General features: G+C 37.9%; 1 protein-coding gene across 8 annotated transcripts in view; it reads left to right on the top strand.

Moving 5' to 3' along the window:
* Dnm3 (dynamin 3) overlaps positions 1 to 25,486 on the top strand; it is a 485,204-nt gene that overhangs the window by 336,547 nt on the left and 123,171 nt on the right. For all 8 annotated transcript variants that reach the window (XR_016536837.1, XM_090340431.1, XM_090340434.1 and 5 more), the window contains one exon: positions 1,938 to 2,047. Coding sequence is in view for 7 of the 8 variants with exons in the window: in XM_090340431.1 (XP_090196557.1) it covers positions 1,938 to 2,047 (110 nt within the window). In the remaining variant the exon portion in view is untranslated. The remainder of the gene's footprint in view (positions 1 to 1,937; positions 2,048 to 25,486) is intronic.

Raw genomic sequence — 25,486 nt, 5'->3', positions numbered from 1 at the left:
TTTCCATGCTGTGTGTGTGTGTGTGTGTGTGTTTCCAGTGGGCTTAATATCTGACATAAACTTAACTGGATTTTTTTTGTCTTCACTATATGCTAAAGAATGCTGTACAAAAGGGAGCCTGCTTCTATAGAAAGCCAGCCAAGGACATTGTGTTCCATCTTTACAATGAACTGCAGATTTCCCATTAAAAAGCAAATCCATCATTTCAAAAGATTGAATAGGATGGTGCATTAAAAAATCCAGCTGCTTAAATTTAGGGCATTGAAAAACATCCAATAAAAAAATGTTCCCTGGGTCTGAAGCATTTTCATTTGATTATGTATTGGATAGGTTTTCATTCAATCTAGAGTCTGGCATTTTTAGAAGGTTGTCCTAAAATAGATTGACTTGTGTGTGTTTTAAGTAAGTTGGATTCAACTATGATACCTCATTTACTTTTGGTATGTATGTATCTTGCTATTTAGCAAATTTTTGCATTTATGAATACATCACTGATTTTTGTAGGACATATTGGACTCTCCCTGGAGCGCTTTGCCTTTTCATGCTTTCTCTAGGCTCCCTCTACTCCCATTTTGTTTTGTGTTTTCTTTTCTTGAAAGATGTTGTCTGCTAGTACAGCCATTTTGTTCTTGAAGGACTGACCTTCTTTCAGCTTTTCTAATCATCTGTTTCAAACCTTATGTTTGTGGTCGAGTAATAAGCCCTCTTTTTGCTAGTTTAACATACTCTGCCCGGTTTTGTTTTGTTTTTTTTTTTTTTTTCTGAGTAAGAGTAAGAAACAGCAAGGCCAGTGATACTCCCCCATCACAATATGGTACCCACAAGCTGGCTCAGGAGCACAAAATAGCTCCGCTAGCCTCAAGATTCTCAAGGAAGCAGTCTCTATGCTCTAGCAACAGCTAAGCTTATTGCCAACATATTTGTATTGTGTGAACTTTATCCCTAGGCATTAATAGCTGCATATTAAAAGTTACAGCTATGCCTCCAAGCTTTACTCCTCTGGAATCCATTCCTACTTTTCCTCATCTAGAGCATTACTATTTAACAAGCACCATGTTAGCATGCCCCTGGAATAGATATATACTAGATTTCTTATGCTGATAACTTGGCTCTCTCCTATTATACTGGTTGTTAAGCATTTGTACATAGGATGAAGTTGCCCTGAGAGCAAATGCATCCAGTACTTCTTTGGAATCTGATACACTTTACGATTGCCAGTTTGGATGGTTGTATTTGCAACCCTCACCTTTCCAGGATCTGTATTTTTCTTTAACACTTGTTCATTCTAAAGGAAAACTTGTTCTAATTCCTATCAGTCTATTTCTAATGGGTTTCCCAAACAAGAGCTCCATAATTTTGACGGGTTTTATGGGGGAATTCTTCCTCAGGATCTACATTTTTAGTCTAGATCAAAGGAGGGAAGTATTTTCTGTGCCCTATCCTCTTTACGGGGGGCAGTATTTTCACGCTGGGGTCCTGGGCTTGCACTCCCCTGCCAACACTGGCTATCAAAACTGCTTAGGCTGCAAATAAAACATGAAATGAAACCCATCTGGCATTTCTCATTGAATTAGGACCAGAACATTTTTGTTAAATATTAACAGATGGCTAAATTCTTAATATCAAACTAGCATTCAAAAACATCTAAGGGACACACATCAGGGGAAAGGATAGAAGACCATGCACCATGTGTTTTCTTCATCTCTGAGCCCTTCCCAGGCACTCTCCATACCCATCCCTCATTTTTCCAACCCATGTGTTGAGAATCACTGGAGACTTTTGTCTCAGATAACTTATATTCCTCAGTAGCTAGTATCAAAATAGTGTCCGATGGTATCAGGATAGTGTAATTAAGTGTCAAACAACCAGTGATATGTTGTCATTGGCATGCTCTTCCATTAACATCTCTCCCCATTTCTCCCTCCCTCTTATAACAGGAAAAAGAAAAGAAGTACATGCTTCCTTTGGACAACCTGAAAGTTCGGGATGTGGAAAAGAGTTTTATGTCTAGTAAACACATCTTTGCACTCTTTAATACAGAGCAAAGGTAAGAATATGAAGCAGCTTTTTGTTATTTTTTTCCTTGAAATTCTACATGATCCAGAGATCATATCCATTTTCAAATAGTTCCTTTGTTCACATGTTGAATGTTGCTAGTTCCTCAGCTTTCCTTTCATTTAATATTTTTAATTTTTGTCATGGGCTATAACTTCACAAGACCAAAATGGGGTATAAGAAAGTTCTTTAAGTGTGGATTAGTTTTATTTTCTATTTCTCTAGCAAGCACTGAATACATGTAGTATCCATTCTTAAAGTTGTATTTTTGCTATCATGAGGTCTTCCTTATCTTGATTATTTACATACTTCATAGTTCACTATAATTTCTCCCTAAAACTATAGGGTAAATAAAACTAAGGAGTTTTTTTTACAGGTTTTCAAAAGCAGTACCCATATTCCTGTCCTTGACGTTTAAAGATGATGTGTTGTAACTACCATTAATAAGTTAGAAAGCATGGGTTGAGACAGATTCACTGACTTTCCTAAGTTCATAAAATGTAGACTCATGACCCAGAGTAGAACTTCAATCAGGGCTTTATCTAAATCTACTTTTTCTCTCATTTTTTTGTGATAGGTTCTGTTCTGTTGTTTTATACTGGTCATCATAGTGTGTCATGGCTGCTCACTGAAACCAGTAAAGTGACACAGAATAAGATAGAGAGATGTAAATGTGTAATAACTATGCAAAAATAACAAAGATTTTCTCTGAATAGAAATGTTACAGGAAAAATCTAATTTGTATGAGTAAGTTAGTAAGAGAGTGAGTCATTAGGTGGCAGGGTCTAATTTTAACCCATATTTTCAGGCTGTATTTCATCTTTATTTAGCAATGAATACAGTTGTTTGATTGGGTTCAAATGACTGGCCCAGGGTCAATCACACAGTTAATCAAAACAGTGAAAGAAGACTTCTTCCTACATTCCCAGTCAGTTGCTCAGCGTGACTCATAATGCAGAAATACTTGGAAAAGCCACAAGAACAAACCATTAAACAATCAAGGGTAAAGAAAGGACTGAAGTGGTGCTTTTCAAATGCAATGTTATTTGAGAGTAGCTTGTGAACAACAATGAAAATGATAAAGAAAAAGAAAGATTCTTAGAGAGAGCACTAAGTTGTTACTCTGTCTACAGCCAAACTCAGTGTGGTTTACATGGCTGTCTTTAGAGCAGTGGAGAACTGGGAACTGGAGTATTCTAAGGGGCAGGTACTGCCTTTCTGACCACATGTATCATCCAGCAAGCAGACTCCATGTTAAATGGAATACTCAGTCTACCTGATAACTTCTGGTTATAAAAGGATTTATGACAATGTAAAACAGGCACTGTTGAAACATTTAAAAAATGTAATTGTGTTTATTGTCAGGATAATGTATAGAAGGGTTACAGTTACATTCATCAGGTAACGGGTACATTACTTCTTGACCTTGATACCCCTTCTCATTTTTTGTCCCCCTTTCCCTCCCCCTCAAACCTCTTGTTTTCACCCTTTCCTTACCTATTTCAAATAAACATATATACCAGGTAACAAAGTCAGATACTGTACCCAGATGAGATTAACCATAAGTGAAAAAAAAGAGAAAAGAAAAACTTCACAAAGTACATAAAGATAACAATCACAAAAAAAATCTGGTGGATCTGGGCTTGGTGGCTCAAGCCTGTAATTCTAGCTACTCAGGAGGCTTAGATATGAAGATCAAGGTTCAAAGCCAGCCCTGGCACTAAAGACTGTGAGACTCTTATCTCCAATTAATCACTAGAAAGAGCAAAGTGGGGCTGTGGCTCAGGGATAGGGTGGTAGCTCTGAGCTGAAGAGCTCAGGGACAATACCCAGGCCTAGTTCAAGCTCATGACCCCCCCATATATATATATATATATATATATATATATATATATTTCATGGGTAAATCTTCCTTACAATATAAATATAATGCTAGCACACTTTAGCCCCAGATACATTCTATCATGACATAGCTTTAATCCCAGGAGATCAAGGATGGTTTAACACCAAAGGGCCTATGAGTGTATTTCATCACATGAAAAGATGAAAACAATGAATCACACAATCTTCTAGGTGGAAGTACTGATAAGATTCAACATCTATCTCAGCTCTTGAAATACAAAAAGTCTTAATAACTATGAACATGAAGACTATTTTTCACCTGGTAACATACCTATTTGACAGTATTTAACTGTAAAGCATTTTAAATAATTTCCTTTAAAATCAGGAAGAGAGATAAGGAAGTCCACTTGTACCCAAAGGGAAATGCTAATTAGTTGTAGGGGCATTCATGTCCTCATAGGGGTCTCTGAGAAGTGGAAGAGTTTAGTATATGTTAGAACTATAGGGTTCCAGAATTTCTAGACTTTCAAAAGCCTAGAGGTTTCTTGTTTTGGTGACTTTTGCTCTTCACAAGAAACACATTAAAAATGCTCCAACAGGATTTTTTTTTTTTTTTGTGGGTCTTGAGTCTTGAATCTGGGCCTGGGCGCTGTCCCTGAGCTCTTCAGTTCAAGACTATCACCCTACCCTTGAGCCAAGCCCCACGTCCTGTTTTCTAGAGGTTAATTGGAGATAAGAGTCTCAGGTCCTTTTGTGCCTCAGATCTCAGACTCCTGAGTAGCTAGAATTAGAGGTGTGAGCCACTGCGCCCTACTAAAAAATTTATTTTTAATGTGTGCTGTCACTGGCTGTATTTAATATCAAGGCTCTTTTAGATTTATATATTGAGATGGGAATTAACCCTTCTTGTTCTTTGGAATATACGTTTAAAATTTGGCTCAGCTTCATTTTTGGTAAAAATTACCCAGGATGGAAGGTGTTTTGAATAAGACTTTAAACTAGTGATTTACTGTATTAAGTTATTACAGATAAGTGAAGGTATTATCCTTTTTTTACATAGGCTGGTTTGGATAAATTGTGTTTTTCTAGGATGTTATCTGTTCTGTTTGTTTTAAAGTGTATTGACAATAAGCTGTTGTTAATCTACTTTTTAAATCTGTGGCATCTGAAATATGACTCCTTTTTACTTCTGATAACATTGTTTTTCCATAAACACTCTTGTTTAATTTTTTCCCCATTTCCAAAGAAAGAATTTTTGGCTTTTTTATCCATTTTTGCATATCATTTTCTGTTTCAATTGTCTCTACTCTTGTTTCCATTATTTCCTCCTTTGTATTTTCTTTGGATTGACTGTCATTTTTATTTTTCTAATTTCTTATTATAGATGTGGAATTCATCCACTTTTATCCTTTATGACTGTACACCTAAATTCATAGGTTTCCTTGTAAATGCTGGTTGACTGCTTACCACAAATTTTGAAGAATGTTGCTTTTATTACTAATTCTGTCTCCTAATCTTCATTATGATTTTCCCTCTTTGAGTTATGTGGAAATATGTTTTACATTTTATAGCTGGCAATAATTTATTGTTTTGTTGCTTATTTCTGACTTAATTGTGTTATATTCAGAGACTATAGTCTTGTACATATTTTATTTGAATACATATTCCATGTCTGTTTGGGAATATACTTTTCCTAATTTTAGAGTGTAATTCCTTCCTCAATGGTCAATTTGGATTATGCTTGTTAATTTTACTAACCAATCTCTGTTGCTAAGTCTTTCTTGAGTTATTAAAAAAATTTTTAACAGTTTGGCAGATTCCATGTGCAGGACACTGCTCCATTCTTTAAAATGAATGTGTGAATAAAATTTAAAAAATGATTACCTTTATATATAGCTAGCTGTTTTTGTTTTTCACCAGTAGTGGGGCTTGAACTGAGGGCCTGGGTTGTCCTTGAGCTCTTTTGCTCAAGGATAGTGCTCTATCACTTTGAGGCACAGCACCACTTCCAGTTTTCTAGTGGTTAATTGGCGATAGAATCTCACAGACTTTCCTGCTTGGACTAGTTTTGAACTGTGATCTTCAGATATCAACCTTCTGAGTTGCTAGGATTATAGGCATGAGCCACTGGCCCTGGCTTGTTGCTTTGTTTTATAGATAACTTGCATTATCTTGCCAGTTAATTTCAATTTTGGTATTATGAAGCTTCAGTGTATTGTTTTATGCTTCCTGTTTGGAGTTCATTGTGCTTCTCCACCTTGAGAAGCCATGGTTATCACATATTCCAAAAAAATTACTTTTGCCTTTTTTATTATTTTATTTTTCTAAAATTCTTGTTTATATATGCTAGACCTTATTATCCTGTTCTCTATGTGTTTAGTCTTCTCTTTTATATATTGAACCTCTCTCTTCTCAGTGGAGTTTGAACTCAGAGCCTTGCATTTTCTACATAGGCACTCTACTACTTAAGCCATTATTCTAGCATTTCTTTCTTTAGTTACTTTTTTTCAGGTAGGAGCTCATGGTTTTTGCTTAAGACAAGTTCAATTTTTTTAGTTCCACCTTCCGTTAATAATCCTCTTTTCCTTTGACTAAGTGGGGATTTAGCAGTCAATTTTCTTTGCTAGTGTTCAGATTTTATTCAATCCATCCTTTTTGTAAGGATGGGATGGGACTTTTGAATGGTCTTGGCTCCCAAACTCTTAAGCTACTGTTTGCTGTTCTTGTGTGGACATTAAAAGTTTTGGATGCTGAAACTGATGTTATCCAGTGACATAATGACAAAACATATTTCTTCTTTGGGGAACAGGATATATAGGTAGGAGTTAAGGATTGTTTTCAGTTTGGAAAGAAATTAGACATTTATTATAATGGTTTTCAACTCTAGATGATTTTTAGGTAGAAGCCTTTTAACTTGGAGTTTTGCCATCATGGTTAGAATAAAGTGCCTATATGTTATCGTTAAATTATTGAAACACGTAGCTAAGTTCCTGACTTCTTTTGGGAAAGGGGTAAGGACTGGGATAATATGAAGGCCAATCTGGGTTTCCTAGAGTGTGCAGACATGAGTATTTTACAAACCAGTTATAAAGAGTGACCATACCCTTGTTCTCTCAGTATATATCATCCCCTGTTCCCACGTACCTATCAAGCATGTCTTCATTATCAGCCTGCATGCAATATGGACACTCTAAATGAAACATTTGTTGTGATCTTGTCTTGATGGCACTTATAATTACCAGTAAGTATCCTCCAAATTCATTTTTTCCACTGAAGAAAATCACTGAAAATTTAACAGGAAGAAAATGAGCCTGATCAGGAGTTTATCACAGTATTCATGAAACAAGTAGGTTATGGTACCTTCAGATGAATTTTTCCTTGATTTATTTGGAGATTTTCCTGAGTGCCTCTATCATTGCATTTTTCATCACTATCGTCTATGCCAGTGTTGGATTAATTTATTAATTTGCTTGACAGACTTACGTGAGGTTTTACTGGCTCAAGACTAAGAGTACCTATAACAATATCAAAGTTGATGTCAAAGTAGGTGGAAATATTATGACTTCCTGGGTTTCCCTCCAACGTTGGAGGGTAGTTCATTTGTCCTCCTTTCCTGGTTAATGAGCTAAAACACAGGTCTAACATTTCCTGATTCAGGGCTGCTTCTAATGGCACAATTTAATGATCACTTGTAGAAATGAGCCACAGTTCCATCTATGACTTTAATTGGAAGTAGCAATGACTCTTTTTTTTTTTGCCAGTCTGGGCCTTGAACTCAGGGCCTGAGCACTGTCCTTGGGCTTTCTCAAGGATAGAGCTCTACCACTTGATCCACAGCACCACTTTCAGCTTTTATCTGTTTATGTGGTACCAAGGAATCAAACCTAAGGCTTCCTGCATGCTAGGTGAACACTCTACCACTAGGCTATGCTCCTGGCCCCACTAACTGTTTTGTTTTGTTTTGTGGGTTAAAAAAAAAAAAACATATTTAACATCACATATGGGCATGTCGACTTTCTTTCAGGTCTCACAAACTTTTGTGGAGTGCTTCTCATTTGTAAAGCATTGCATGAACCTATCCTGAATTCTTCCTATATTCAACATAATTCCTGTAGGCTTATTACTTGGTTGCTGTTTAAGCTTTTTACTCTAAAGTTAAAAAAAAAATTGGTCTGTGATCCATCCACATCAGGTGGGTGGGAACTGATGAATTTTAATCTTTTCTAAAAAGTGTCCTAGTGAAATCATAGGCTCTTTGTGAGTCTGGTGGCCAGATTTTTAGTTATCTTGGACAGAGCTCCACTACTAGGATACTTCGTTAAATAAATGGAAGGATTTATTACTAGTGAATTTCATGCCCCCAAACTGAATTATACTTCATGAAAATATATGTTCCAGAGCCTTCAGCTATTCAAAGATGGTGCCTTAGAAACCTGGGGATTATAATCCAATTCATTGCACTGTAAGTGAATACTTTTGCATCATAAGTGAAAAATTAAATCCAAATTAAAACACTTCTAGATTTCTTTGTTACATGGCCAAAGCCAAGGATTGGAATGTTCTTCCAGGTTTTTGTTCCCTTTGATTTTGTTAGAAATGCCATGTTTTCTCTGGTGGAAGGAAATGTGTCTGAATAATGGCTTCCCTGTGCTGTGCTTACTCTCCAGGCAGGTCTTCAGTTAGAAGGTCATGCTAAGGCCCATTTGGTCCCAGGTATGTCAGCTCTGGTAGCCAGCAGAGATCCATTTCTGCCCAGGGGGCTGTGGGGCAGCCACATGGTATTTTTCTGAGCCCTCATCCATATTGTCAGGCATTGTTTTCTTTTAAAATAAGGTATTCATTCTTTGACACTGCTCTGTAGTCTCAGCACAGGATAAGGTTTATCAGCATTACCAGGTGTTCCTGCTCACCCATCTCTTCTCCCTTTTCTTATAGAAAGTGACTTTAGGGGGTCTCACTGCTCTGCTTAGTCCTAAGCCCATTGCTGACACTCAATAAATGTCAAGTAATACTGTAATATAGTTAATGTGTGCTCAAAGGTATTCTGAAAGAATGGCTCTTTATTCTCATTGTCAGGCACTGTGTTTTTCCACTTGTTAGTTGAAAAGGATTTGGAATTAGGTTTTCTTTTTTATAAGCCCTTACAGAAGTGTTTCTATACTAAGCCATGCTTAGAGTTTAAGTTGTTTGAAAAATGTGTTTAATTAAACAAACATGCTGTGCAAGATGTGGTATACAATACCTCCTCTGAAAAGGTCGTGTCTCACTTGAATGTAGTTAATGTCAAGTCTATGTTGAAAAGGAAGTAATTACTCTTCCATAAATAGGATGGGCAGAGGGTCTTAGATATAAGAATTTTAGTAGGTAACAGCATGGAGTATTCAGGACCCAGTAAGACACTGGGTATAATTAAACTTATATATGAAATATTTAAACACCTGGGGAAAAGTTTTGTTTTTAGTCCCATTGATATACAATGGTTAAGGCATAACTTCATGCTTCACAGAACACTAGGAATTAGTTTTCCTCTGAGTACTTGACTCAAGAGGACTTGTTTTTTTAGTCAAAGCTTGTCAGTATTGAGTCTTCCAACCCAGACTGAGGATTGAAATGATGTGTATTTCCTGACTTCCTCCCCACCAAGGCTAACAGGTGATCCTTCCACTGAGGCATCTGTAACATGCCCAGTAGAGAAAAAAATTCTGTCTGAAACTCTTCATCATTCTCAATTGACTTACATAATTCGTGGTACCCTTTCTGTAACTTTGTGCAAGACATAAAGGTTTGGTTTTTGCCAGGCTTCATTCTGTTATAAACAAAAAAGAAAAAGAAAAAGAAAGAAATTATATACAATTTTAATCATCTTTAAATAGTTGTCCAAAAGGTTTTCAATTCCACATATCAGTTTCTGAGTATAATGCATCTTGATCAATGTCAGTCCTTCTGTCCTTTTCCCCCATCTTTTTACCTCCTCAGGCTTTTTAAATTTATTTATTGCCAGTCCTGGGGCTTGAACTCAGGGTCTGAGCACTGTTCTTGGGCTTTGTCAAGACTAGAGCTCTACCACTTGGGCCACAGCACCACTTTTGTTTTTGTTTTTTTTATGTATATGGTACCAAGGAGTCGAACCCAGGTCTTCATGCATTGCTAGACAAGCACTCTACTACTAGGCCAAACTCGTGGTCCCAATTTTAGTTCTTAACCAACTATAGGTTATTTTTTGTTCTTCATAGAATTTGCTAAGTTAAAGGAGATCCAAAATCTAGGATTTGATTTCTTCATTTCATTCCTAAGTTTTTCTGTCTTTTTTGTTTTTGGGTGCATTACTTCATTTGTATGGATCACAATAAGATTTGATAATTTTTGAGGTTATTGGTAGTGATCCCATGATATGTCAGTGATATTTATTTCCCCCTACAAAATGGGAAAGAGATACTCATGTTTCCCCTTGGTGAGTTGGATCAGAGTATGTGTTTAGTTAGGACGGTTTATATCATAGAAATCTGTTCACCCCATATCTCAGTGTTGCAGATCTTTGTGTTTATTTCTGCTGTCTTCCTCTCATTTACTCTCTCATTTCAAGCATATGTATTGTCATATGGTTCTTATCCTGTGTATTATAATTGTTTCTCAGGTTTTGCTACCATGTCTTCTTGTCCATTTCAGTTTCTCTGTTGTGAAATAGTATCATTAGGAAATCCTAGGTGCACTAGAGTGGAAGGGGGAGTGTTTTCCTAGAGGACCTGGAAGAGATGTATTGGAGAACCAAAATTATCCACCCATTTGGCTTATTTAATTCACTAACTATACTAAGAAATCAAATGATTTGATGATCACTTTTGTGAGCTAAGTCTGTAACAATTGATTTCACAGAGGAGATAAATTCTCATGAAAGGCAACATAATTGCTTGGGTATAAAATGCTTGTGGGCTTTAAGAATCAATTTAAATTCCTCTTACTGGTTTTCAAGATTAAACTCTGAAATGAAATGAAAGTATGGCATTCGCCTTGGATGTCTGTTTCTGTGTGATCTGAAGGAGAAAAACAGCAAGTTTGTTCTTCTTAGACTTTTTTCAAATGCCAGTACAAAGCCCTGGAAGAATTTTTCATGCTTGAAACACCTGTGAATGGTCCATAGTCATTTTTCCCCCTCTGGGGAATTGAGGCAGGGTTTCTCTGGAGAGGTTTTCTGTATTTCAAACAAAGGAATTGATAGGACTGAATCAACTTAAATCAGTTTTTGCTTCCCAAGGATTCTAGCTTATTAAACTACACTTGAATGTTTAAGCCATTAGAAGTACCAGCAGGGATTTTGGTCAATGTTTTGAGGTATTAATGTTCAAGACTGTTTTAATGAACTAGCCCAACATGGCTGTGTGAAGTTAGAGAACAAAAAGAAATTATGTCCTCCTCAGGAAGTTTACTTTTCTTCTAAGATTTCAGAACATATTGTCTCTCTCCACCTATTTTCCAGAACAACTATTTTCTAATAGGCAATCCCTCCATAGCCACCCCCCTCCTCCCACCATGACAATCACCCTCTTCAGACAAACACTGCGGTTTGGGATTCAGTGCCTCCACTTGGGAACCATAAAATAGCCCCAGCTGCTATTCACTAATGATAAGGAGCAATTATTAGTTGGAAACATACTAAAAAAATTCTGACAGGTTCTAAAATATGGTCTTCAACTGAGATGCTGTAGTGGCAAATTGCAAGCGAAAGTCTGATATGTCATTAACTCTGTCTTAAGAAAGATTGGTAGAAATGATCTGATATCTTTAAGCATGAGATCATGTAAGATTACAGTGCTTGTTTTGTTAAAACTTTAGTTTTTCTTTTTGAAAACAAATTAGTCATCGTAACAAAAAAAATCTAGACTCAAGATGTTAGCTGTCTTATTGTCTCTGGCTTTTGTTTTAAAGGAGTTTACAGTTTGGTTATTGAGAAGGATAGAAATAAAGGAAGCTCTGCCCCTTGGGCTCCTTTCAGCCAGTGTGATTTTGTGACAGCAAAATTCACAGGCTGAAGCAAGCCAAGAGACAGCCATGCGTCCAGGTATTTCAGTCAGAAAAGCTGAGCAGCTCTTAAGAAATGTCCAAACACAGTTGTGAAAATTTTCTTCGCTCGGTCTAGCCTGAAGGAAATTTCTCAACACCCAGATTTCTTTGGCAGTCTAAGCGGCCTCCCAAGAACAAAAATAAAGCCAACTAAAGGGCATGTGTTACTGACTATTGGAATGATCATGTTTTTAGGGATCACCCATAAAATACTGTACAATCTTCCCATTGCAGGAAAAGCTGATATTAAATAGAACAAGCAGACAAAGCCCAGTGATGACAATTCTTCTGACCTGCTGCTATTTAAGTCTGGCTAGAGTTAAATAATGAATCCATAGCACTGGCATAGACATTGTGTTTTCTCATTATCCCTGTTTTGCCACATAGTGTCCTGACCTTGTCAGTGCAGTAGTACTTCTTGAGTTTGAAAAAGGAAAAAGTCAGACCAACACTTGAATATATAATGCTGTGTGAGCATCACTGTACTACCCCTAATCATGCATGCAAGAATACTACTGATAAACTTTTAAAAATATGAATCAACCAGGTACCAATGGCTCATGCCTGTAATTCTAGCTATTCAGGAGGCTGAGATCCAAGGATCATGGTGCAAAGCCAGCCTGGGCAGGAGAGTCCTGAGACTCTTATCTCTAAGTAATCACGGGAAAAGTTGAAAGTAGCACTGTGTTTCAAGTGGTAGAATGCTAGCCTTGAGCAAAAGGAGCCTAGGGACAGGCCCAGAGTTCGAGCCCAGGACCAAAAAAAAAAAATCCGGAATTTTTGTGACTTACTATTTTGTTTGTAATATTTTTTTGTTCAGTTGATTTACCAAGATACAGCTTATCCATGCAGAATATCCTTAGTAATTGTGCTTTCTGAGAGAAATACCTTGTTTATATATTAGATTTTGGTTCAATTTTCTACATGGAGAGGGGAATTATTTGCTGGCATGTGTAATTAATTTTAATTAACACAGAGACTTAGCAAGAGAAACTGCCACAGCCTAAGCTTTGGTAGAGAATGTTAGTCACACTCTACAACCAACTCTGAGCAGATGCATGGCTTCATAAAGAAAAAAAATTGCCAAGTTTAACTGTATTGATTTCCCTCTTTTACTGCTTTGAAACTGCTTGTTTCTTAGAATCTGTGGAAAGTATTGTTCATAAAAAAGAACACTTTCAAAAATATGCAATTGCTCAAAATCATTTTCACTGTTTAGAAAAGTGTATGTGTTAAAGGCACAGCTCTTAGAGTCATAAGAATGAAAAGTATGCATTTTTATATAACAAACACCTTTTACATTATAAAACAATTTTACTCTGGAGAATCACAAATGCCTGCAAATTGGTCATTCAATGAAGGTGCCATACAATAGTTAAATCTACTTGTTGATGATCACATTGTGAAGATAAAAAATTAGTTTCATTAGATCTGTGGACAATGCTCTCAGTTGTTTTGGTCTGAGGATTCACTTCTATTCCTGTCCTGTTATGTAGATTATAACATGGATTTTGTGAGCTTCTTGACTTCATGTTGTTGCTTGAAATTAATCATAGTAAGAGTATGCTATAAAAGTTAGCCAATGCTATAAATCATAGCTTCCCCTCCCCTGCTGAAAGCCTGTCAAGCATTTATCAGCACTCTATAGCCATAGCACAAATATAGCCATTGTTAGGAATTAAAAATGAGAAATTCAGATTGTATTAATTCATTTTGAAACAATAATGATACTATTTCATATTAACATAATAGCATGTTTGAGTAAAAACTTGAAAAATTTGTGAGAAGAGTGGCATTGTTTTCACAATTTTGCAAACCTCTTTAATGTGCTAATGTAAGACAGCTGAATTCTCATATCTGATTCTGTTTTCCATTGGTTGCACTATGTTTAGGTTGGAATATATGAAGAAAATCTGCCTTGGCACAAATATGTGGTTGGAGAGTGGAAGAGTACGTTAATAAATTTTCAGATAACTGTGGGTTTTTTCTTTTTGATACCTCACCAAAAACTTGACAAGTGTTAGTTTCTTACCAGTTAGTTGCAGTGTGGAATTTGCATTGTCAAGAAACTTTTCATGCTGTGATATCAATGTATGGGTCTGTTGTGCACTCTTTTGTGTGGTTCTGGGGTTGGAACTCTGAGCCTGCCTAGCACATAAGCGATATTCATGCCCTTCATATTTTTCAAATAGGGTCTTGCAATTTATGACTTGGACTAGCCTAGACTACAGTGGCCCATTTATTCTTTTTAAGTAACTGCTTTATCCAGCAGTTGTTTAACATAAGGCCATAAGTCTATGCCAGGCCAGCTTCAAACCATGCTCTTCTAGATTTCTACTTCCCAACTAGCCAGGATACAAACATGGACCATCAGTCCCTGTCTGAATGGCCACTTTAAATGGCTGCTTTAATTTGATTTTATGATCTTATACATTATTATTTGAAAAAAATTGGTTCATAGATTTGTGCATATTTCAAATGTTTATACATTCTATTGTGCTATATCTAAAAATAATATTTGTTAATATCATCACCAATCTTGTCAGAAAAGAATTACACATTAAACCCATTGGTAATAAATAAGTTCAAGTGACTGAAAATTCAGGTACCAAACAAACATTATCCATCAACAATATTAGTTTTTCCTTTGCATGATAGTCTCATTGGTATAGAGGAAAGTTAGAGGGATTGAACTGGGCACTGTGCTTGCTAAGTAGGCACTCTGCTACTTGAGCCATATTCATTCTCATCATTTTGTTGTATGTGTATATGTTTTTGTGCCAGTCCTGGGGGCTAGTCCTAGAGCTTGAACTCAGTACCTTGGTGCCGTCCCTGGGCTTCTTTGACCAAATCTGGCACCTAACCACTTGAATCACAGCTCTACATCTGGCTTCTTTGATGCTTAATTAGATATTAGAATTTCATACCGGGGTTGACTTCAAACCACACTCCTCAGATCTCAGCCTCCTGTAGCTAAGATTACAGTCATGAGCCACCAGCACCCAGCTCATCTGCCCTAAACTCAACCTTTATAAACCATGGATTGTCTGTTAGACTTTCAAGCCAAGTAGAATCCTATGAGAAAGCTAATCCAGCTTACAGTTCCACTGTGCAAGTACCTTGCTGGAGAGAACTATTTTAGGATGTACCAAGGGCTTATGTGGCATTCATACAGGAAGAATAAGCTATTACTTATGCCACACAACTGGAATCAAAGCAAGTGCGGTCATTGTTTACATTTGTTCATTTTAAGTACAATACTGTAGGAACAACTTTAGGTTTCAGGATAGTAACTGAATCTTTAACGCAATCAAATTACTCTGTTGTCAGAAAGTGATGGAGATTTCTTTGCACTGACTGACTCTGTGTGTGTGTGTGTGTGTGTGTGCGTGTGTGTGTGTGTGTGTGTGTGTGTGTGTGTGTGTGTGTTTGTTCCTGGTGCTTGAACTCAGGGCCAGGCCACCGTCTTTTAGCTTTTATATTGAAGGCTAGTGCTGTGCCACTTGAGCCACAGTTCCACTTCTGGCTTTTTGGTAGGTAATTGGAGATAAGAATATCATGGACTTTTCTGCCTGGGCTGGCTTCAACTTGTGATCCTCAGATCTTAGCCTTTTGAGTATTTTGGATTACAGGCATGAGCCCAATGGCACTTGGCATGTGCTCTTTTATGTAGCAGGTACCTGAATATGTTGACTGCACAAAGCTTTCTTAGCCTTCCTTCCAGTTGCAATGTGTACTTCTTAGGTACACTGCACTGCCCTCCCTGGCTGGGCCATATGATGCATCCAAGGCTCTCACATTTTTCCTGTGAAAACAGTAATCTAAAAAGTAATTGTTGACTTTCAAGTAACAGATACATTTTCATTTAAAATACTTGATTGGGAAGCCAGGCGTGGTGGTTCATGCTGTAATCCTAGCTACTCAGGAGGCTGAGATCTGAGCATCACGGTTCAAAACCAACCTGGGGAGGGAAGTCCATGAGACTTTTACCTCCAAATAACCACCAGAAAACCAGAAGTGGCTCAAGTGGTAGAATTCTAGCCTTGAGCTGAGGAACTCAGGGACAGTTACCAGGCCCAGAGTTCAACCAACCAAATAAAACAAAACTTGATTGGTTTGAAAAAATTGTTCAAATTAGTTTCAAAAATGACTGTGTCATTTAATGGATATTAATAGTGCTATTCATTTGTACAGGACCATAGCTAAATTAAAAATATCTGTAAATCTCGAGGAAAGATGATTACCTTTCACGCTGTTTTTGTTTCAGGGTTGTGACTTTGTTCTGTTTCTTTGTGCTTGACTTCTTGCTCTTTCGAGGAGTCAGGTCATGTTGGAAATGTTGGTGTTAGCATTTAGCACAAGATGCAGAAAGTAAATCTCTACATCTTCACTTTTAAGCCAATGAGACATCTTTGAGCAGAAGAGACACATGATACAAATAAGCTTTGTATTATCCTAAAATTATGAAACTCTAAAGAAGTACATCTTTAGATAAACATTTAAAGTATAGAAAAAGGTTTTAACTGTAGTACAAAAGAAAAAGAAAGAAGGTTTTCTGCAAGTGCTTAACCAGTGCTACCAGCACCACTTGTTGAAGAGGCTATCTTTCTTCCATTCTATTTTTTTGGTTCCCTTGTCAAAGATTAGGTGGCCATAGGTCTGTGGGTTAATATCTGGGTCCTCAGTTCTATTCCATTGGTCTTCAGGCCTGTTCTTGTGCCAGTACCAAGCTGTTTCGATGATTATAGCTCTGTAATAGAGTCTAAAGTTTGGTATTGAAATTCCTCCTGCGCTGTTCTTTCTGCTAAGAAGTGTTTTTGCTATACTATCGCGCACCGGCCCTCGCCCGCAAGGATCCGACACACGATACAGGTTGCAAGAAGCTTCTTTATTCTCCTCGTTCTCCTTTTTTTTTTCTTCCTCCTTTTCTCTTGGTATATATATACACATGCCCACCAATAGGAATTAGCCACCCCATATACTCAGCCAATCATCTCTTGCCACACACAGTGCATGCACCCCGCACTTGCTCGATTACGCAGCAAGATGGAGGCCAGCACGCTTCGCTTCCGCACATGCACAGCGCAGGCTTCCGCTAAGCAGTAGGGGCGCATGGGCAGCCACGCCCGATAGCGTCAGACCTCCACTTCAGGAAGTGGAGTTATGGCTGCCAGGTCCGCGTGCTGCTTCCCACACTATACGGGGTCTTTTATTATTCCATATGAAATTTTGCATTGCCTCTTCTATTTCTTTAAAGAATGACATTGGGATATTGATGGGTATTGCATTGAATTTGTAGATGGCCCTTGGCAAGATTGTCATTTTCACAATGTTGATTCTTCCAATCCAGGAGCATGGGAGGTTTTTCCATTTCCTTAGTTCTGCTTTAATTTCCTTTTTCAGGGTTTTAAAGTTTTCATCAAAAAGGTCCTTTACATTCTTAGTTAAGCTGATTCCTAAGTACTTTATTTTCTTTGAGGCTATTGAGAAAGGAGTTTCTTTCCTGATTGTTGCCTCATTCCTCTCACTGTTGGCATAGAGGAAGGCAGTTGATTTTTGAGGGTTAATTTTATAGCCTGCTACCCTTCCAAAGTTTTGAATCAGCTCAAGGAGCTTGGGAGTGGAGTCTATAGGATTCTTTAAATACAGACTCATGTCATCTGCAAAGAGGGAAAGTTTTACTTTCCCTCTTTGGATCCCCTTTATGCTTGCTTCTTACCTTATTGCACTGGCTAGGAATTCTAATACTATGTTAAGGAGGAGTGGAGAGAGTGGGTATCCTTGTCTCGTTCCTGATTTTAGAGGGAATGGCTTTAGCTTTTCGCCATTAAGTATAATACTAGCTGTGGGTTTGTCATACACAGCCTTTATTATATTGAGGAATGTTCCATGGATTCCTAGTTTCTCCAGAGATTTTAACATAAAGGGGTGTTGGATCTTGTCAAATGCCTTTTCCGCATCTATTGAGACAATCACATGATTTTTGTCCTTGCTCCTATTGATGTGTTGAATTATATTAATTGATTTGCAAATGTTGAACCAGCTTTGCTTCCCTGTGATGAATCCAGTTTGATCATAGTGTATAATTTTTTTGATAAGTTGTTGTAGACGGTTGGCCACTATTTTGTTGAGAAGTTTTGCATCGATGTTCATCAAAGAAATAGGTCTATAGTTCTCTTTCTTTGATGAACCTCTGTTGGTTTGGGGATGAGGGTTATACTGGCTTCATAGAATGAGTTTGGTAAAGAACCTTCATTTTCAATTTCGTTGAAGAGCTTGAGGAGTATTGGTGTGAGCTGTGCTTTGAAGACCTTATAGAATTCAGCTGTGAATCCATCTGGCCCTGGGCTTTTCTTAGGTGGAAGGTCTCTTATTGCCATTTCTATTTCAGTGCTTGAAATAGGCCTGTTTAGTTGGGATAGTTCTTCTTGGTTCAGTGTGGGTATGTTAATATTGGCTAGGAATTCATCTATTTCTTCTAGATTCTCAAATTTGTTGGCATAAAGGTTTGAGAATTATTCCCTCATGATACTCTTGGCACAGGTAGAAACTTTCTTAATAAGGACCAAGAATCACAACAAATCAGAGAAAGGCTGGGTAAGTGGGACTGCATTAAACTGTAGAGCTTTTGTATGGCAAAGGACATAGCTAGTAAATTAATTAGGAAGCCTACAGAGTGGGAGAAAATCTTCACCAACCATACAACAGACAAAGGCCTCACATCTAAAATATATCAACAGCTCAAAAAATTAAATCACTCCAAAACTAATCTCCAAAGTAACAACCATCCCATTAAAAAATGGGGCAAAGACTTAAAGAGAGTCTTCTCTGAAGAAGAAACAAAAATGGCCTATAGACACATGAAGAAATGCTCAACATCTCTGGTCATAAAAGAAATGCAAATCAAAACAACTCTAAGATTCCACCTCACTCCAGTTAGAATGGCCAGGATTAGGTAAACTAATAACAACAGATGCTGGAGAAGATGTGGCCAGGAGGGATCCCTACTACACTGTTGGTGGGAGTGCAAACTCATTCAACCACTATGGAAAGCAGTATGGCAGTGCCTCAAAAGGCTAAACATAGAGCTCCCCTATGACCCAGCAATTCCACTACTTGGCATTTACCCAACCATCCAGAAACTAGGGCATACTAAATCCACTAGCACAACAATGTTCATTGCAGCATTATTCACCATAGCAAAGATATGGAACAAACCTAGATGTCCCTCAGTTGATGAGTGGATCAACAAGATGTGGTATTTGTACACAATGGAATTCTACGCTGCTGTCAGAAAAAAAACGACATTGCCCCATTTGTTAGGAAATGGAAAGACTTAGAAAAAAAATCATATTAAGTGAAGTAAGCTAGACTCAAAGGAACTTAGGCTCCATGGTTTCCCTCATTTGTCATAATCAGTAGAAACCTTGGGCTCGACTAGCAGAGATCTGCAATAGAGCAAAACCTTGATACATAAGGCCATATAGTATGAAGCTAATTGAAAGGACCTCCAGGATACTGAAACAAAAGCCATATAATGAATGATTGTTGTCCTCAATGTACTATGTTATCTCTCATCTCTTTTGCTGTCCCTTGGTTATCTCATATTGTTACAGTATCTCACTTTGTTATCTGATATATTGGATATATTTTATTTGGTTATTTGAAATTGGATAGGAAGGGGGAAATACAAGATGAGGGGTGGGAGGGAGGGTAATGGGTACCAAGACATGTGAAAGGGTATCAATGTATGTGAATTAATGCACCTTCTATCTGGAAAATATCATGTAACCCTTTCATTAATTACAATAAAAATATAAAAAAAAGAGGGGCTGGGAATTTGGCCTAGTGGTTAAAGTGCTTGCCTAGCATGCACGAAGACCCGGGTTCAATTCCTTGGTACCACATATATAGAAAAAGCCGGAAGTGGTGCTGAGGCTCAGGTGGTAGAGTTCTAGCCTTGAGAAAGTGCAAGGACAGTGCTCAAGCCCTGAGCTCAAGCCCAGGACTGGCAAATATATATATATATATATATAAAGAAAAAGAAATATGTCCCCTTTCTTAGTCTCTACATAAGAAGATAATAATGATTTGTAACTCATGACAATGAGTCAATGAGACAAAGATTATAGCAAAAATAAATGAAAATAATTGTTAACCATAGATTAGAATACAGAAAAGAAATGACTTGATCTTTCTGCAAATGTACTACTATCTACCTTTGAAAAATCCTAGAAAACATGATAGTATAGATTTCACCTCCATTGGAGGACTGAGTGATGACATCCTACCATGGATGCTTCCGCAAAGCATTCCTGTACATTCCTAGAGGAATAGAAGTGGAAAAGGCAAACTAGTATGATGAAAATAGCTGTATGGCTTGGAGCCTGTAAGGCCAGTGTTTATGAGCCTATCCTAATTGTACAAAAAAAGAGTTTAATCATTGCATTGCATCCATGAATATAGCACTCAGTGATCACATTCACAACCTACCATTACCCTCTCTGTAATTTTGACCTCTTGAAAGCTTCTTGAGGACCCCATTAGTTCTCCATATACTGAATTAATGGGTTCAGACAATACACTGAGGACAGTTAACTTGCACTGTCATAAATACATAACATAGTGATTTAATGGTGCCACATCAACCTAAGGATCAGTTTCCTATACATTGCATAAATTAGCCTGCTTTTGTTTCTCTTCCCTTTGAAGAATTATGAATTTGTTGATTACTAAATATAACTTCCCTCTCTATGGCCCATCTTAAAGCAGTGGTTAAGACAGCACATCTGGAAAGTCAAAATCACTTTAGGCCAAGGTCATAACAGTAATCAAACTCTGTCATTCAGTCCCCATCCTTCCCCCTCCCCCCAAAGAAACCTTAAAAATCAAAGGAATGGTGGCCATGATAGAGCATTTGTTTTCTCTCTTAACTACCATCCTCCTTGAGTGATGATGGCAAAGAGAGAGACATCACCAAGTAGCTTAGGGTTGAGGAGGAGAAGAAGATATTGGATTGGAAAGTGCTGATTTCTGAGAAGTATGTGTGGAAATTAGTGTATGACTAAAAATGGTTACCTATTACCAAGAATATAGACAAAGTCCCTGCTTTCTAATTCTGATCAAAGTGGAAAAGAAACAGGGAATGAGTGCAATAAAAGAATCATGTTGATAGTGAATACCATACATGGACTTTCCTCTCCTCCCCTTTTCTTCTCTCCCCTCCCCTGCCCTCTCTCCCCACTTCCCTCACTCTCCTCTCTTTCCCTCTCTCCATCATACTTCGATAGATCTGAGAAACAATACAAGAAGGAAATATTCAGTTCCTATGGAATGTGTGGTTGATACCCAGAAATTATCCATCAGCATGAATATTTATAGAACAGGAACATGTACATTTATCATTGGTTACTAAAATTATTTTCAGTATTAGTTGTTTTCAACTCAATACAATTTTCTTCTCTCTGGAAAATCTTAAATTTTTGCTACTATGATAACATTTCTGCCCCAGAAATTAAGAGGCAGTTACTGGCCTTTTGTTTCTCTTGTTCTAAAACAACGTTTCCCTGTTGACTTTGGTGGGCTTTTAGCACCAACAGCTATATTTTTCTTTTACATGACTTGATTGGCCTAAAACTCTTTGAAAGTAACTACTTTTTTCCAGCTGAAGGAAATCCAAATAGTGCATTTCAACCAGAAAACATGAGAAAACAAACTGTAGGATGTCATTTCTCTTTGAGAGTACTGACCTCCCCTGAGAACACCTGCGGGCAGTTATGTAAAGTCATCTACCATTAGAATCTCCATTGCCCTACAGAATTCTTCTTAAAGGATACTTCCTCAATGGGCTTTTTTGTTTGTTTATTTGTGTGGGCTTGGACTCTGAGCCTGGGCACTGTCCCTGAGCTCTTCAGCTCCAGACTACAGCCCTACCCATAGGCCTGGGCACTGTCCCTGAGCTCTTCAGGTCAAGGCTAATACCTTACCCTTGAGCCACAGCACCACTTCCAGTTTCCTAGTGGTTAATTGAAGATAAGAGTTTCATGATCTCTTTAGTGCCTGGGCTGGCTTTTTACTGTAATCCTCAGATCTAGCCTCCTGAGATATGAAAGTTGTCTTAAAGAATGGAATGATTCATATTCACATATCTTTCCAGAGAGCTGAGTTAGTGATGGATCAAAGTGACTCAGAGAAAAAGATACTATATATGCCTTTCAATATTCTTACCCACCTCTCACAACATTTCATATTCACATGTTATTTTATATAGCCAGTGTCATTTTTAATCAATAGAATAGGCAACTATGGTTTTGCCAGCTTTCCCCTCAGCCAGGACCCTTTAAGCAGAAGTTCAACATTTTGGGGGGAGGGAGATCATAATTTATCACTCTTAGAGGGAATGGGTACACTGTTAGTGGTTACTCCTAGAAACCATCTTCTAGTAACCAGGACTGTCTGTGGGGAAAGGAAGGAATCCTCAGCTTACCTGTGTCTCACAGCTTACCTGTGTCTCACAGCTTCAATGACTGGCCTCTATAGTAAATACTTACTTTATGACATAAAACTCATTTATTTCTAATTAACAACAAGTTACAGTTTTTGCAACTTGTTATCTTCATACTCTCTAATTGGGGCATGGAGTCTAAAATACATTATTAAAGATTGAATCATAAATTGTTTTATAAGCTTCACATATGAATTGTGTTGTCATTCTTTTCAATCTGTGACACAGAACTTGTGATGATCACAGAAGAAATCCCATAAAACACATAATGTGTGTATGTGTGTGTGTGTGTGTGTGTGTGCGTGTGTGTGTATGAGCTCTACCACTTGAGCCTCAGACCATTTTTGGCTTTTTTTCTATGTATGTGGTACCGAGGAATTGAACCTGGGTCTTTGTGCATGCTAGGCAAGCCCTCTACCACTAGGCCATACTCTCAGTCCCTGAGATACTTTTTAAATGTCATTAAATTATATGATTTGCTCCCCTCCCCCTGATAAAATTGCAAGTCACTGGGAAAAAGTCTTAGATAAAAATATAGGCTGTGCTGAAATTAGTTAATTATAGACTTATATTGTACTTGCTTGTAAGATGATACATATTTTTGCCAAGTAATTTATTATAAAATGATGATGGCCTTACAAATGACTCTGCTCCTGAAGGAAAGTTGCCCCGAGTTCAGAGGCTGAGTACAATGAAAAGTTTTCCTTTCCTGCTACTGCCTGTTCACTCACTCACCTAGGAAACACAGTTGAAGTGAACCCTAAGATCCACCCAGAACCACACTTTTTTTTAGTAGTCTATCTATTGTATTTGAGAGTTAAATTGACAAATTCGTATCCATTTATGCGACACCTCATGTTTTCCAACATTACAAGGGAGGCATGGTAGGACACACCATGTTTCAGGGCAACCAAAGCTATATCGCCCGCTGACTTTATCTAAACAAACCAACCAACCAACCTTTACAGCCTGTTTTCTTAGATATGTAAATATTCTTGCCAATACACTTTTTTCTTCCTGATGGATCACAACTCATGGTTTATAATCCTGAGAAAGGCCATTGGTGTTTCACAATAGGTAAGGCTTAGAGTTGCCTTTAGGGAAGCATTCACTCCTCATTCTCTGACCAAGCTCCATTAGCAAGCATCTAATTCTGAGCCGTTTTCCACATAAACACCCCTTCTGCCTCCTGTCTTCAGTTAAAAGTCAGGAGCATCCGCATGTGACTTGTTGCATAAGTACACAGTACCCTGACTTCACCGCCTTTAGAATAGGGCTGCATTTCCACAGTAACCCAACACATGCTGACTACAGAACAACCCAGCCAGCCACAGGGACTGACTTAATTTAGAGGTTAAAATGTTCTTTCTCTGGTAGTTTCTATTGTCACTGTGACTTTTCCCAGGATATGAGATCAGTCTGCCCAGGCTTCAGTGGGGAGTTAGGCTAGGGATTTTTTCTGTTTTGTTTTGTTTTCCTCTGTTGCTGAAATTTGCTTTGCTTATTTTCACTAGCAATCTGGTTTCATAAACACAATCCTGCCAGACTGTATGGCATTTTCCTCCTTGCAATGTCGGAATGAGTGTGCATGTTACAAAGAAGATGGATGCTTCCTCATCTTAGGAAAGCATGATTGATTTGTGAGAAAACTTGTGTGTTGGACCCCTCCCCCCAAAATGATTGAGGGGATTTTTTTCAGTTCCTTTTTAATACACAGATGTGTATTGTAACACTAACCACTGGAAATATACAAAAATAAATGTAGCTGAGTAGATTTCCAACAGGAGATTGGCTACAGAGGATGCTAGCATATTCTGGATGTTTGCATTTGAATAATTCTCACAACAGCACAAACTGATTAGCAAACACACATCCTTGGGCCAAATAAATTGCTGCTGTCAACCTTGGTGGGTAGCATCAGCATGAAAAACCTGAGATTTTTCTCCTTCAGGCCCTCCTCCCATCTGTGTGCTCATGAGCCAAAATGTACTCTGATCCCTTTTCTAGAGTTCAAATCTGCACATAGTCTACTGCATGCCTATTAAACCTGACTGAGTTGTGAACTCTCTATTTCTCCCTCTTGGCCTCCCCTTGGCCTCCCCTTGGCCCGGACAAGATGCTTGGGCATCACTCTTGTTCCACGTTCCACACCTATCTCTTGTTGGACAATGAGAATTCAGTGTTCTTCTTGTCCACATTTCCCTACAGCCCCCATTTCCATCCAGCCTACTTCTCCCTGGCATAGATTTCTTCTCCTGAAGCTCTTGCTCCTCCATAGTTATTGTGTTCTCCAGGTAGCAGCCAGAAAGAGGCCAACAAAGTGAATATGTATCACGTACCTCTGCCTGTGTCTTTCCAGGAAGCTCAGGGAAAATGGCTTACAAGACCTTCTGTTATCTGTCTCTGGCTGCTTCTGAGTTTCTGTCCAACTAGGTGTTCTCCCAGCTCCAGTGGCATTGTTCTCTTTCCTGTTCAAGGCTGGGCTGGCTCCTGTCTGACAGACTTTGCTTTCACCCAGCCTGTTCTTTCCAAACTTGCACAGGTCAGGCCTCTCTTTCGTCCACTCATACCCCTTTTCAAACATCGCCACATCATTTTCTGACCCTCTGGTCCAAACAAGTATCACTCCATGACCTGTTATTCTGCTCTGTTTCATTCATAACATGTTTTGCTTATTGACTCTTTTCTCTTGGTCGTGTACATTTAAGTTCAGTGAAGGCAAGAAGTGAATCTGCTATTTTCTTCAGTGTCTGGGGTGCTATCTTGCATGTAGTTGTTACTCAGGAATAAGTGAGTAAGGAGGTGAGAGAATGAATTTTGTTATGGTTTATGCATATACTGGAATATGCTAGTCAACATTTATTTAATAATTGTGTGATCTGGGAGGAAAAAATGGTATCGAACAATTATATAACATTATATTGTGCTTTTACATACTTTTTTATATTTGTTAAGTGTTTGAGGAGTCTACCAAAGAAATTTCTGTAGCTTAATAATAGGGAACAAGAAAAACATTCATAAAAAATA

This window comes from Megascapheus bottae, chromosome 10 (genome assembly GCF_031878675.1).
Source record: "Megascapheus bottae isolate mThoBot1 chromosome 10, mThoBot2.hap1, whole genome shotgun sequence".
NCBI lineage: Eukaryota > Metazoa > Chordata > Mammalia > Rodentia > Geomyidae > Megascapheus > Megascapheus bottae.
This window is presented reverse-complemented; position numbering and strand designations above follow the sequence as displayed.